The sequence below is a fragment of the Schistocerca cancellata genome, chromosome 4 (assembly GCF_023864275.1).
Source record: "Schistocerca cancellata isolate TAMUIC-IGC-003103 chromosome 4, iqSchCanc2.1, whole genome shotgun sequence".
Classification (NCBI taxonomy): Eukaryota; Metazoa; Arthropoda; class Insecta; order Orthoptera; family Acrididae; genus Schistocerca; species Schistocerca cancellata.
The window spans coordinates 698,086,762-698,103,050 of NC_064629.1; the positions used below are offsets into that span (position 1 = coordinate 698,086,762).

Below are 16,289 nucleotides of genomic sequence, written 5' to 3' on the forward strand. Positions count from 1 at the left end.
TATATATTTGTCTGCTTGTGTCTGTGTATGTGTGGATGGATATGTGTGTGTGTGCGAGTGTATACCTGTCCTTTTTTCCCCCTAAGGTAAGTCTTTCCGCTCCCGGGATTGGAATGGCTCCTTACCCTCTCCCTTAAAACCCATATCCTTTTGTCTTTCCTTCTCCTTCCCTCTTTCCTGACAAGGCAATCGTTGGTTGCGAAAGCTAGAATTTTGTGTGTATGTTTGTGTTTGTTTGTGTGTCTATCAACCTGCCAGCGCTTTTGTTTGGTAAGTCTCATCATCTTTCTTTTTATATATAAAACACAATGCCAAAAATATATCATCTCTAAATAATGTTTAGTCATGCAGATGGAAATGCATGGAGGGTTAATGCTGTCATGTTGTACTGAGGCTGGAGTGTTCAGCCATAGTTGAAGACAAATTAACTCTTCATGCTTAGGGATCCATGATATAACAAAATTGGCAGCTTATAAAAGAAAGCTACTTCCACAGAGTTCACATATCACATAGCATTAAACTTAAGCTTTTAGTCCAATTTAGTCATGTAGTTTGATGATGGAAGTTATATACATTACTGAAGAGAGAGCAAATGAGAAGATATTCATGATGTTTTGTAATGATATGGCTCACAATAATTATGTTAAAGAGAAAAATGAGCAGTGGTATAAGGAAAAGATAGATTGCTACTGACCGTAAAGATGATGCATTGAGTTATAGACAGGCACAATGAAAGGACACTTACGCATTAGCTTTCGGCCAAAGCCTTCATCAGAATAGGAAAAACACACACACACACACACACACACACACACACACACACACACACACACATACACACACATTCATTCACACAAGCAAGCACACCTCATGCATACATGGCCACCATCTATGGCATGCAGAGACCAGCCTGTACTGGTTATTGAGTGTGTATGTGTGTGTTCCTTATCTGAAGAAGGCTTTAGCCAAAAGCTAAAGTGTAAGGGTCTGTTTGTCGTGCCTGTGTGTAACTACTCAACATGTCATGTTTATAGTGAGTAGCAATCTATCTGTTCCTTATATTGTTAATATTCGACCCTGGATTTTCCAGTGTTTGAAATCAGCAGTGATATTTATCAGAGGGTATACCTGTGGCACAGGCCCTATTCAAAATTTAAATGGATTAGAGATACTAACTAAATCTTTTTTACACAATTACAGCATCAGCAGGAGCCCTTGACGAGGAGCATTTTGTGAAAGTTTTTGAGGAAGTTCAACCAGCCAAAATTTTCACTGTGCGAGAATTGGAAAAAGCGCTGACCAAAATAACTGACATCATTAATGATCCAAATAATGATTGGTCAAAACGTGTTGAGGCGGTTAGTAATGTGATGATTAGGATTATAAGTGTTAATAAAATTGATTTCTTAAAATAAGTAAAAACTTTTGTGTATTTCAGTTGAAAAAACTACGATCTGTTGTAATGGCTCGAGCTGCTAAGCATGAGGAATTTTTCAAACACTTACGTTTAATGGAGACACCATTTTTAGGAGTTTTGAAAGATCTGAGGTTAGTACTTAAACTTTGTTCTTTTTAAATTTCTCTCTGTAGTGCAGGTTTCTCTCAAGCTCTGAGATGTCTTTTTTTGATAAACAAGAGAACTGTTAATGATTCTGCGTGGAATTGTGAGAGTGTTAATAGTTTTTGGTTGCTCAGTTAATCAGTGCTTCAACAAAATTGTGTATCAGAAATCGTGTGACACACACATTTCATGAATGAAGCTGTTCATGGCTACCTTATTGCTGTGATAATTTTGTTAGTGTATTTGGGCCTTTCGGCCATATTACTGAACATGTGAATGAATTATTGAGAGGTATTGGATTGTTAATGAAATGTTGGAGTTTATTGAATAGGGAGAGTAGATAGGGGAATGTAAAGCACAAACATTGAAACACACTGAGCCATGGGACTCGGTCCTTAAGGCATAGAACTTGCATGTGGAAAGAGCAGGATTCAAATCCCCAACCAACCATTCAGATTTAGGTTGTTCTTGGTTCCTGAATCATTTGAGTACTGGAATAATTTTATTGAAACAGCCATGGCAAATTTCCCAAAATCACTTAATGCAAATGCCAGAATGGGTCTTTTGATATGGGCACTACTAATTTCTGGAGGCACATGCCGAACTGGGTATTTTGAAATGGACACTTCTGATTTCTTTTGCTGTCTAAACCCTATCCAAAGTTGTGCACCATTTTTACTAACCTTGCCACTGATGGGATGTTGAACCCTAATCATCTTTGGGAAACAAAGTAGACAAAGTGTATATGATGAAATAAAAACGTAGAAAAGCTTGTGATGATACGCAGTAACAGTGATAATACTGCTAGTGTAAATATTGCAGTAACTAGACATACATTCAATATTAACAGTTAAGAAAGCAGAAAAATAAAGTGTGCCTTTGGCACTGAAAGAGTCTTCATGGATGTTGTGTGGTCCAGTGAGAAAGAAAAAAAAAATGACTATAAAGAATGCCAGAATGAGATTTTCACTCTACAGCAGTGTGTGCGCTGATATGAAACTTCCTGGCAGGTTAAAACTGTGTGCCGGACCGAGACTCGAACTTGGGTCCTTTGCCTTTCGCTGGCAAGTGCTCTGCCAACTGAGTTACCCAAGCACGACTCACGCCCCATCCTCACGGCTTTACTTCTGCCAGTACCTCGTCTCCTACTTTCCAAACTTCACAGAAGCTCTCCTGCAAACCTTGCAGAACTAGCACTCCTGGAAGAAAGAATATTGTGGAGACATGGCTTAGCCACAGCTTGGGTGATGTTTCCAGAATGAGATTTTCACTCTGCAGCGGAGTGTGCACTGATATGAAACTTCCTGGCAGGTTAAAACTGTGTGCCGGACCGGACCCCCCTCCAGGTAGATCACTTCCTTACATTGAACTGTCTGCCTTACTCCAGCAACTCCAGCAACTGCCTATGTTTCTCCTCTTTGACTTCAATCCACTGTGGGGGGGGGGGGGGGGGGGCACTTCAATGGGTAGGGTCTCTTAATTGATCAGCTTATTATGGACCTCTATTTGTGTCTCCCCTCAATGACAGTTCCCCTTCAGTGCAGCTCATGGCACCTTTATTGCTATCAATCTCGTCATCTCCTCCTATGCTCTCGTGGCTTCCCTACATTGGTCATCCCATGGTGACCTTTGTGACAGTGACCACTTTTTCTGGTGATTCTATTGTTCCCCTGCTGCCGTCAGGCAGACAGGCCCCCATGTTGGGCATTCTACAGGGCCAATTGGCTTTTATATATGTCTGCTGTGCACTTCGACACCTCCCTCTTGAATTCCATTGGTGCAGTCGTGCAAGGCATCTCTGCCATTATCTTTGTGCTACTGGCACTGCTGACACCCTATCCACAGGTCCCCCTCGTTGTCGACCGGTACCGTGGTGGACTAAAAGTGTCGCAGTCGCTGTCCAGGACCACCGACAGGCGCTGCAGCAATTAAAACGACACCTTTCACAGACCGACCTTCTCACTTTTAAGTGTCTCCATGCTAAGGCTCGTTACCTTATTAAGCAGAGTGAAAAGGAATGCTGGGAGCGCTGTGTTTCCTCCTTGGGGATGTATGCCTCTTCATCACAGGTTTGGTCAAAGCTCCGTAGCCTTCAGGGCGGCTAGCGACTGTCAGCTGTCCAAGGTCTTAACCTCCAAGGTGTTCTGTGCACTGATCCATTGTTCCTTGCAGAACAGCTCGCGACACACTTTGCGATGGCACCGGTGTCCTCTTCCCATCCTGCTACCTCTCTCCGGCAGAAATTTAGAGTTTTAACAGACCCACCTATGTTCCATCCTGCACTACGCTGAGCCCTATAATGAACCCTTCACTGAATGGGTATTCTTGCAGGCTCTTACCTCTTCACAAGACATGGCCCCAGGGCCGGATTCCATCCACAACCAGATCATCCAACACTTGGACGCTCCCCAGAGGCAACATCTCCTGAAGATCTTCAACTGCATTTGGCTCACGGGTGTTTTTCTGTCACAATGATGAGACTGTACTGTTATCCCTGTCCTTAAGCCCAGGAAGAAGCCAACGTCTGACAAATGTAAATGGCTTGAGAAGATAGTTAGCTTCAGATTATATTGGGTACTCGAATCTCAGGGCCTTTTGTTCCCATATCAGTGTGGCTTTCGTGCAGGACGATCTCCAACTGACCATTTACTCAGATTGGAAACAACCATCCGACAGGCTTTTACTAACCACCAGCACCTTGTCGCGGTTACTTTGACCTATATAAGGCATACAGCATGGCTTGGTGCCATCACATTTTAGTTACCCTCCATGACTGTGGCTTCCGTGGGCCCCTTCTGATTTTTATCTGTGAATTTTTCTCGCACCAGCTCTTCAGAGTTCGAGTTGGCACTTTACACAGTGCCCCTCACAGTCTGGAGAATGGTATTCCACAAGGTTCTGTGCTAAGTGTCACACTCTTCCTCATAGCCATCAATGCACTTGTAATCTCTGTTGGGCCTCTGCTTGGCATTGTACGTTGACGATTTTTGCATCTGGTGCAGCTGCCACTTGGTAGCATCTGCTGAGCACCGGCTCTTAGGTGCCATCCAACATGTCTCCGTGTGGGCCTGAATGAAAAAAAAAAAATAATAATAATAATAATAATAATGTCAAAAAAATTGGCATTTTGGAGACAATGTTCCTAATAAGTACTAGGGAAGTGTTTTGGTTAAAGCATACTAAAATCTCTGAAGGACGTCAGCATCTATTTGTTTCAAGAAAATGAAGAAATTAGAGCTAGGCCTTGGTAGTTGACAAATTAGAGTGCACTCTCTTGGTTTATGCACTGCATGAAAACCAAGTGAGATGAAATAAGAACACTATTAGAAATTAGAAGAATGGATCTAAGATGTATAGTTCCTTATGCACTGAAATGGATTGTAGATGTATTATGCATGCAAAATTGACAAATTAGATCCGGTAAAATTAACAAATAGCATACCCGGTAAAATTGACAAATTGTATATCCTGTATGTCATGATTATATCCAGGTGGTGATAGGTGAGAAATGACCGATTTATAGTTAATCAACATGTGTTCAGCACATTCTTTCTAGTAATTTAATTTTAAATAGAAATGACTTCAATGAGTTACATGAAGACAGTTATTATTATTATTATTATTATTAAAAATTGCACATAAATGATTTATTTAAGTATTCTCTTCCTTCAATATTTTAAAATATAAGTGCTAAGGTAAATGTGTTAATTACATGGCTTTCCTACTTGTGCGAATGTGCAGTAGCATTACTGGCATGATAATATGGACTGGTATTATTTGAAACCTGTACATTGTATTTGGCCTGCTTCAGGGAATCTCAGAGAAAGAGGTCATAGTAAAAAACGGCAGTTACAGTTTTCTAAATTTCATGAATTTTTATTAACAAGATAGGAACTGTTAAGTATCTGTACAGTCTGTGTTCAGCATAGATTCAGAAATTTTTTTGGTGTACAAGACGCCATTTGTGTCAAGAGGAACTCAATCCTTCACATGTATTTAGGAATTATGTCACAGACTGTGCAGTCCTAGTTTGTTGTACCAATATGTTTTTGCTACAATACACAGTCTGTTATTACATGTCGGTAGAAATATATCACACATTTCAATATTTAAACATTGCTACTACAGGTTTGAGATCCTGCAAATGCTTTAATTGTTGTTGTTGTTGTTGTTGTGGTCTTCAGTTCTGAGACTGGTTTGATGCAGCTCTCCATGCTACTCTATCCTGTGCAAGCTATGCTTTAATTATGTGTTAGAAATGATATCTTACTATAACATCATTATGAATGTTACAGGTCACAGGTTGTGAGAGAAGCGTGCTGCACAATAGCTTTTATGTCTCGACAGCTAGGCTCAAAGTTTGACCACTTTGCAGAAATTATTCTTGGCAATCTAATTAATCTGATTCCAAATTCAGCTAAGGTATGTTGACCTCATGTGGATAACTATTTAAATATTAAGATTCTTGACAAGTATAACAAGAAAAGGATGTAATATAAGTAGAAATTTCATAAACCAACTTCTTCTTTGGAATTTCCTGTGTTTAACATTTAGCTACCTAGTATGTCCAAGTAGTTTTGATTTTGTTTGTGTGGATATTATAGCTGTCCCGAAAACCCAAAGGAGCTGATTTTTCCCCCACGACGAGATGGTCCTTTGTTTCCTTACTAGCAGCTTCAGTTTACAAATTAAATATCAGTGATGACAATTAGTACCCATGCCCCATACCTTTTCTGATTTTGTATTGTTGTGCACGAGTTCATACATAATAGTAAGGAGATGTGGACTACAGTGCGTTACGGCAACTGTCATCATAGGAAAGCTGGACAGACACATAAATGATTAGCAAACAAGTTAACACAGTAATCAGAAGATTTACTTAACTTGTATTTCTCCAAGTGTACATAGACTCATTACAAATAAGGCAGCAAGAATTAAGAGGTCCATCTCATACAATAACAACTAGGATGAGGCTCACTGTACTCAAAATGATTGATGGTGTCATAACAATGAGGCTCCAACAGCAAGTGGGTTCAGTGGCTGCTGCCACCTGTCATATTTTGTGGCAACAGAGGTCACAAGTGGTGCAGAGTTGCTGGCGGCATGATCTCAGTGGGTGCACACCATTGGGTCCACCAGATTTTGCGTGACCACTGTCGGTGTCTAACGGAAATTTGCAATTGTGTTGCCAACTTCGCGACACCCTTGGGTGGTATCAGTATGTGATATCACATGAATCATTCCATGTGATTCACATAAGGAGAATGATTTACCATGCTCGCCTTCTGTCCATATAGTAGTAGATTTCTCACTACGAATGGAGAAATCAGTAAGAGAAGGCTGTCAGTCACATCACTATGATTTCATAATATATTTGTTGTATTGTCACCTTTTTTATTTGGAGGCAATGTTAAATGACGGTAAATGAAACTTTGTTTAGTGTGTATCATCTATATTTGTAGCAGTAATGTAGTGTTGTGTAAGAATTTATAACATTATGGATGTTGTTGTTGTTTCCAGTTGTGTGTTTTTGGAATATGCGGTTTAGAGAAGTTGCTTCGTTTTTAATCCAGTATATTAAAAAATAAATTACAGAAATAATTACGACCAGTTGTAATCTTCAAGAGATGCTGCACCTAGTCGTATTAATAGAAATACACACAATACTTTTGTGGAAAGACTATGTTTTAGCATTCTTTTAGGATGAGAGTTGAAGTAATAGTCAAATGATTTACAGAAATATGGAAGGGGGGGGGGGGGGGTGATAAAAACTGGCCAGTCCATGTCCCAATGATGCAGTTGGTTAGTGCACGGTCCTTATAGTCTCTCTTAAACTGGATTCTTTGTGACCCATCCTTGTTACCTATCTTTCCCAAACTCATCTTAATGTTTATCAAAGCTACTGCCTTATTGGAATTGATGTTATTTCGTAACTACTAGTTTGAAGGCTGCAACCCTGTTGTTAATTGTTCGTGCTCATTGAAGCCAGACAAGCTTTAATCATATTACTTAGGAGACTCATCAGTCCTCCTCCCCCCCCCCCCCCTCCCTCTCTCTCTCTCGCTGTGTGTGTGTGGGTGGGTGTGGTTGGGTGTGTGTGTGGGGCGGGGATGCACGGGCGCGTGGGCATGCGCTGAACAGTACGATGGCTGCTAGTCTGGCGGCAATGTGTGTGAGTGCTAAATAATGGCTAGTGGGCTTGAAACTATTGCTGTCAAAATAAACAATGTAACTATGGAAGAGCTATTTCCAAAAAAGACATTTGTAACTCATCTTTTTAGCACAGTTACTACAAATCATAGCATTAAAAGTACACATTAGTAAGGGTTGAGATTTTGATAGAAGATATTAACAGCCTATACTGTTGGATAACATTAATATGGCGGGACTGGATACTGTATTAAAAATTAAATCTGTGCTGATAGTATGAAATTGCAAGGGGAGACAGCATGTACTCATCAGTAGAACTTACAAAGAAGTCTTCTTCTCACTAGAGTGTTCCTAAGCATCCATTTTATTATTTTCCGAGCACCTAACAATTATATTTCATTTATTCATTCACAGGTAATAGCAACTGCTGGCCTAGTAACAGTACGCTTTCTCATAAGGTACACTCACTCGCACAGACTGATACCAGTGATAATATCAATTATGCAATCAAAATCTAGGGAAATCCGACGAGCATGTTGTGAGTTTCTTGAATTAATTCTTCGTCTTTGGCCTGCTCATAAACTTGAAAAACAGGTTGCAAACCTGCAACAAGCTCTGAGGAAAGGAATGTATGATGCAGACAGTGAAGCTCGGCAGTGTTCCCGTAGGTAAGTGGAATTATGGTCATTATGTGAAACATAATTCAGTTTCACTAAACTTAACTAAAAATAGAAATTTTTTTTGTATGTAATGGAGGCATTTTACATGTTGTATGTTCTGGATATATACGTATTACATAGGCTACAGATACAACACTTTGGTCCATTGCGTCCAGCTTGTGCACTACTTAATGTATGGAAGTAACATGTCGTCTTCAAAACGGTGTTTAGAACATACAGTACTGTATTTACCTGAACATGACACCCCCTCCCCCCCCCCCCTCCAGTTTCCTCCCACTTTTTTTGTTTTATGTGGCTCTTTGAGGAAAAATTTATTTCTTAACATATTCTGTTGGTCAAAATTCCAAACTTTCATTGATATAAGGTATCTACCTAAAAAGGTAACATTTCATCTGTTCTACACTTGCGCCATTTATTCATTGTCAACATTTTGATAACACAGGGAGAAATAAAATAAACAAAAAGAAATTGTTTACATTAATTTATATTTTCACTACCTTTTTTACAATACTTAAGACAGTTGTGTGGTATCTGTATATTTAATCATCATCATTATAATCATAACAAGACATCTGTGAAACTTATATATTTGTTGGCCCAAATATTTGGGTATATCTCCAAGAATATGTTGCAATTTCTGAGGTCATCGTTATGGCGGAACTTGAGAAAACAGTTATTTTTCTCTGAACACACAGCGGATTTCTCTTCTATACTGATATGAGAATGTTACAATGTCTCTTGCTTCCAAATATATCATCTGCCCACTGCTCTCTCATTGGCTATGTAGAACTGGCAGCTGACACACCCCGTTGTTCGCGTCATACCTCACGGTAGGCATTGACAGCATTGCTGTTGAGCATACATTACTGTGCAACTGGCCCCAATTTAGACTTTTGTGATCTTCTGCAGAAACATATAACCATGATTAGCAGCAGAACAAAATTTGCTGCCCACTCACCACTCCTCCTTGCACTCAGTGTAGTTCTCAGCCAAGCTGATGTCACTGTTCCCCCTCCAACCATTCTGTAATGCTGTACTTGAGCAGAAGTGAAACACGGACAGCAATATCTTCCAGGGTGCAGGTCATATGTAACAACAGCAACTAATATATATGAATAAAAGATTGCAGTCATGGTTCAGTCCAGTTCTCGATCTTCTACTCTTCCTGCTATCTAGTGACATCTGTTGGTGCCATCTCCACAATGATTATTTTTCCCTGTAATTTATTCTTATGATAACAGTTGCAGTCAGTTTAATGTGATATATTTTATTTGTTAGACCTTTAATTCTCATTTAATTTTCATTCTCTTTTGATATTAATGTCACAATCGTGTTCTGAAGCTGATTAAAAATTGGTGATATTTTTCACCTAGTTTTGTAATAAGTGAACAGCAACTAAATTTCTCATTTGTAACCCACTTGGTGAATCATAACAGTTTCCCATAACCAAACAGAATTTATATTTGGGTTCAGAATCAAGTAATGGGTTTTGAAGGACAAGCTTTTTGCCTTTGAATGTAACCTTTACTTAAAAAGCACCATAAATGTTTGTGTATGGTATCCCTATATGTACAAGAACTTTTATTGCAGATCTGTTCAGATATCCCAAAAGTTTCCAAGTTGACAGAATTTAATGATATTTCCTCCTGTGTGTCACAAAATTGTCACTTTCTAAGCAGAACATTAGATTGTTGGAGTGGCTAGTTCATAGTTTCTTTCATATCCCTTGCACTAGTGCCACGCATCAAATGTCACGTGATTGTTCGAGCAATGTCGATACTGTGTGGGGAGTGTTTCGGTGTATTGGGAAATCTTGAGACTATTCAAGTGAAATCATTGTGTGCTAAGCCCCATCCGTTGGAATTCTTCAAAATAAATTTGTACAAAACATTAATAGCCAAAGCTTCATCTGTAAATGTAAGACAGCCCCTATATTAATCTGTTAAACAATGTAAAAACATTGAACACTGCAGCAATATTTTAATCAGCGAATATAAGACAGCCACATATTTTTCAATTGACAATTTGGTGTGGGGGGGGGGGGGGGGAGAAACCCTCATAATTGAGTAAATATGGTGTACAGTATCAGACAAGCGTCTGCAATTAATGAGAGGTTTGTGTGTGCAATCAGAATTAAGAACATCCCTCAGTTGAAGGCACATTCCGTTCATCTTACATTATTCCATCAGTGACTATCATAGATTTCCCAGCATCTGAGAACAAGCCGCACTGATTTATACCTGTTGCATACTAACATGTCCATTATTTATAAACATTTCGTGTTAATTCTCAATTTTAGTTGTCTGAATGAAACCAGAAAATAAATTTGTCTTAAACAATGAGTCCCTACATCTGTGTGTTAACATCTCTTGATATTCTGGAAGAAGGTGAAACTCTTGAGAGTTACACATGCTGTCTATGTTGATACAGCATAACAGTTGTCTCATTGAAATGGAATCACTTGTTTTCAGAAATTAAGTAATCTCGTGTACTGAATAAGGCATTGCACTTGATAAAGTATGAATATTTTTGATATGTCACATATTGCAGTTCCTAAATACTGAAGAAAATCAATCTTAATAGCAAAGCTGCTGTTTATTAACAGTCTGACTTGTTCTGGGCTTTGTCTACTTTCACAAGCCACGTATTTGTATTTAGGAAATGGTTGGTGTAGACAGTTCTATTATTGATTTCCTTCTCCACGGCAAAGTGTTCCAAATACCTGTGTGTATATCCAGATTTAGGTTATCTTTGATTTCTCAAATCTCCTTGTCTCCCCTGAAATTATAATTTTCCCCATGGAATCTGTAGAGGACATCTTTGGGAAATTTGCAATATAAATAAGAAACTCGCGGGGGGAGGGAGCTTGAACACAAAAATGTACTATTAAGTTTACTTCTTTCCCTAAAAACTAGTTCCCATGAGGTAGTTGTTGTTCTTTTGATTAAAGTTTGAGCAGTTATGACTTTCAGTAGTATGGTGGTACCATGACTATACTTAGCATGACGCGGATGTTAGTAGTTATAAATAGTTGTCTGAAAATTCTTACTTTGTACTCCATCTTCACCCCCCCCCCCCCTCTCTGTTTCCCTTTTTATTTGGCAACAGCTGCAGTGAGCTGCCATTTGTGGCCGATTCAGCTACATGTTGTCTCATGTCGAGCTGCCAAATTTCACTTGCCCTGATATTTAGGTAGTACACAGGTGGCTTTTAGAAGTAGTGAGACAACAGCTGTCAACTGTGATCTTGTATAAAGCTCTAGTGATTGTTGTCTGCTTTATATACTGCCACTGGGCCAGAAAACAGTTTGCAAAATCATGCAGCAGGTGTATTTACTGTGCAGTTGACACCATAGGTGACAGAGTTAATTGTTCATAAGTTCACAAAATAATAGCAGAACAAGAACATCTCTTGCAGTTTTGGATAACGATTGATGCAATTTAACTTAAGTTCAATACAAAATGGTACAGAAAATCTCCCAGGTTAAACTTGAAGAACTAAAAGTCTTTGGCCATGTTGGTAATTGAGTGATGGGTAGTGCTCAGTGTTCCAGAACTGCATTTACATTACTGCATATATAAAATGACAAAAAAAATGCATGGCAGCTTAGCAATGGGGCTGTTACAACTGTATGGTATGAGTTATATAGTAGTTACTGCAAACAACTGTTACCTCAACACCACTGTGCTTTGCAACTGGGTATTCACCACAGTGCTGACAGGTGACTGTTTTGCAAGTTCCTGTACTAATCGTGAGGTAATACTTGACATTCACAAGATGGATACAGAAGTATGCATTGGTTGCATGTTTTATTGGCAGAGAGGTATGACTTATGGAGCATGATACTCATATCAGGTATAGTTTAGGATGAATGAATATTTGAGATTGGGTAGATGACTGAATAACACTTTGTAACCTGTAGGAAAGATTTGTATCAGAATACCGATCCCTTTAGAGGACAAAGAATTAGTCTAAATCCCAGTGAAGTATTGATTGAGCTATTAAAGTCAATGAGATGGCACAGAATGAGGAGAAATCTTTCTTGGTTGTTGACAGTGATGTAGAAAACAGCTGGGAAATGGCAGTTCATGGTACAGGAGAATTGTTTGTATAGCAGATAGGGCAAATCCATTTTACGAGTGTAACATTTGGGAAGGCTTTCGCCATATTGGACAAGAATCACCATATCGGACAAGAACTGCAGGCATAATTTGGGATGGGGGTGGAGGGGGGGGGGGGGGGGGGAGACGGCAGCTTGCTAGTTTGGAAAATGTGATGAAGTACAGGTGTTAATTGCTGCATTTAAAGTAGACAGAGGTTCTGATCTAACCACAAGAATAGTTGGGACATAAATATTGGCAGAAGTGTGCACTGATACGAAACTTTCTGGCGGATTAAAACTGTGTGCTGGACCAAGACTCGAATTTGGGACCTATGCCTTTTGTGGGCAAGTGCTCTTCTAACTGAGCTATCCAAGCACAACTCACAACCCATCCTTACAGCTATACTTCAGCCAGTATCTCGTGTCTCCTACCTTCCAAACTTCACAGAAGTTTTCCTGTTGATCTGTGAATGCCTGGAAGCAGGGGGAAACTACAGCAACTCTTTTTCCTGTGGGCATGCAGCTCCGCTGTTTGGTGTAATGAAAATGACATCCTTGTAGGGAAAATACAGGGTAATTATAATTAAAATTAAACTTCCAAACACTGTAGAAATAACACCCTCTGGTCAGAATCATATCAAATTGCAACGGAATGTTATCGGAGGAGGAGGAAAACGAATGGCAGAAGAAGGAAAAAAAAAAAAAAAGAGTGTGAAAATTGATCAATAGATGGCACTGTATGTGTCATAATACATAAATGAAAACACCTGTCATGCGCATGACCCATTAAAGTTGGTCTAAACACGCAGGGTACACGGCTTTTCCTCCTTGCGCATCTGCGACATGCGCCATGACTGTCTCAATGCAGGATCACGCTCTGCTTGTAAAGCTGTATTACAAGAATGATGACTGTGCACACGTTGCTCTGCAGAAGTTAATGACACAGAAGGGTTTGAAAAAAGTCGTTGGTCCGATGACTGCCGTGGGTCTGGAGAAAATGAATTCAAAATTTGGGTTCTTTTGGTGTGCACCCTGGTAGAGGGAGGAAACGAATTGGTTCAACATGAGTGAAAGCAGTGGCCACAGCAATGCAGGAGGAGACGAGTGGTGGTGTGCAAACGTGTAATGCACGGAGAACTGCCCGTACATTGGAAATACCTGTGAGGACTGTGTGTAAAATCCTTCTTTGCTATCCTTTCAAAATCACCCATGCACACCTTTGCTTTAGAATTTCTTGCTCGCATTGAAGTGGACAATGATTGGTCGTGGAAGATTTTGTGGACAGACGAAGCCCACTTCCATCTGACAGGACATGTCAATACACAGAACTGTCGAATATGGGCAACGGAAAAGACACACGCAAATCAACCAGTACCACTTCATCCTGAAAGGTCACTGTGTGGTGCAGGTTTACGGCATCATTTATCATAGGGCCATATTTTTTCGAAGAGACAGGTGCTTCCGGTCCTGTTACCTGTACCATCACTGGTAAGTTCTATGAGTGTCTTTTGTGCAACTACATAATTCCAGCTCTCCAACAGCGTGGATGTGTGGATGGGATCATTTTTATGCAAGATGGCGCACCTCCACACATTGCAAATCCAGTTAAGCAGTTGCTGAAGCACCATTTCAGAAATGCTAGAATTATGAGCTACCATTTCCCTACAGCCCGGTCGTCCTGATCACCTGATCTTAATCCATGTGACTCCTGGCTGTGAGGCTATCTGAAACATGTTGTGTTTAGTGTTCTGATTGCTGCATTGAAGTCTTAGCTGCATTGAAGTCACACATTGCGCAACACATTCTGAACGTGACCCCGGAAACACTTCGATCAGTTGTGGAACATGCTGTTTCTCAATTTCAACTTGTTGCAGAAAATAGTGGACATACTGAACATGTTTTGCACCAGTCACATGGAAATTAATAATCGAATTTGATTTTGATTAATGCTTTATGTGGTTTTTGGCCTCAGGACAATTAAAAACTGATTTTTCTCATCCAATGTGATATGACCTTGCTGTGTTGGATGGGCTTACATAACTAACAGTATCACACCTGTGCACCCGTGCACATTGAACAGTTCACTTTGTTCAATGTCAAACATACGCCTTAGGCGTTGTTGTATGATTCATTTGTCGTTTTTAGTCGATCATTATTAAATTATGATACTTACAGCACCATCTATTGCTAAATTTTGTAACTATTTATTTTTCTTCGGCCATACGTTTCCCCCCTACTCTGATAACATTCTGTTTGCAATTTGACATCATTCTGACCAGTGGTGTTATTTCTACAGCCATTTGAAAGTTTAACTTTAATTATAATTACTCTGTAGTTCCCCTTTCTGACCTTCGGGTGGAGCCTACTCACAAAGATATTGTCACAATGTTAATATATTGTTGTTATGATGATGATGATGATGATGATGATAACAATAACAATATGTGCTAAATAAAACTATAGAAACCTTTTCCATTTGGGATTAGAAACAATATGTTACAAAGGAAAACTATTTAGGATTTCTATAGTATTGTGAATACTGTATTTAATTATAGATACACATACTCTGGGGTAATTTTATTGTGATATTGGTTGGTTAGACTTACCAGGAAGGAGAGCATTTTGCTTTCTACAACTCCGTGATGTAGGAGCAGTGTTCATGCATTATGTTCAGTCACTGGTAAATATCATTTAGTACTTCTCAGTCAGAGGTTAGATGTCAGACTATTCTTCTCATAGTAAAACTTTCATTTGTGCCTCATATACCAATTGTACAGCAGTGTTAAAAATTTTTCATTAATGCATTTTATATGCTGTGTTCCAAAAGGTTCTCCGATGCATTGCCGTATGCCCATTACTATAATACCAGTCATGCCAGATCAACAATTGTGTACTCAAAGAGCCCAGACACTAACTTTGGAAAACACATAGCTAATGAGCTGCAACATTATTTTTAAATTAATTGATCAGTGTTGTCAAGTACCACAAATTAAGATTACTGAGGACTTGGACACATAAAAAGCAATTAAAAGCTATTGTGCTTTTCATATTTGAAAATATTTCACCTGTGTTGTGTTAACAATTCTCCCACTCTTGATGGGGGAGGCATATTACAAAGTAAAAATGGAACTATATTCATTCATTTTAATGCCTTTGAAACCATCTGAAGTCAACAGGCGAATCAGTCATCAGGAAATAAAGCCAAAGCTTAGACTAAAATAGGACATGCATCTGTTTGTCTTTTAGTCAACAGCTCCCCAAAATAAGGAATGTATTGAATACATTAAAACGTTCAGCAGTGTTCCTGTTTCCACATGATACATAGGTCTGAGACTGGCATAATATGGAATTGTTATGAAACAAAATTATAAAATGAAAGGATGGAGTATGGTCTCTCCCCCCCCTTTCCTCCTCATTCTTCTTCTTCCTCTTCTTTCTTTTTTCCCCAACATTTCAAAGAGAAAAATAAATGTGTTTCGGGAAGATGTATTTATTTTTATTAGGTGTAACATACATTATTGACTACCTTCTTACAAGAAACAATGGTGAACATTATAAAGAGTTTCTTTGTAGTTCAGCTGAATTAGTGGTATTTGGTCTCAGATCATGAAAATAAAGGCCAAAAAGTAAACAGTGGTACAAAAAGGCAGACCCTGAATGCCTTACATCATCATCATAATCATCATCTACTCTTTCTTTTCATACATGGTTACTAGAATCTTTCCCCCGTGATCTGAACAGGTTTTGCAGTAACAGGTTTCATTTACTTTTTATGGAGTATGTGTAATCTAGTAAG

The 16,289-nt window shown here is 39.1% G+C and overlaps 1 protein-coding gene across 1 annotated transcript in view; it reads left to right on the forward strand.

Moving 5' to 3' along the window:
• The window catches only part of LOC126184388 (CLIP-associating protein 1-like), a 248,559-nt gene that overhangs the window by 78,784 nt on the left and 153,486 nt on the right, over positions 1-16,289 (forward strand). The window contains 4 exon segments of the mRNA XM_049926771.1: positions 1,201-1,358; positions 1,439-1,548; positions 5,857-5,983; positions 8,126-8,379. Coding sequence (XP_049782728.1) covers positions 1,201-1,358; positions 1,439-1,548; positions 5,857-5,983; positions 8,126-8,379 — 649 coding nt within the window.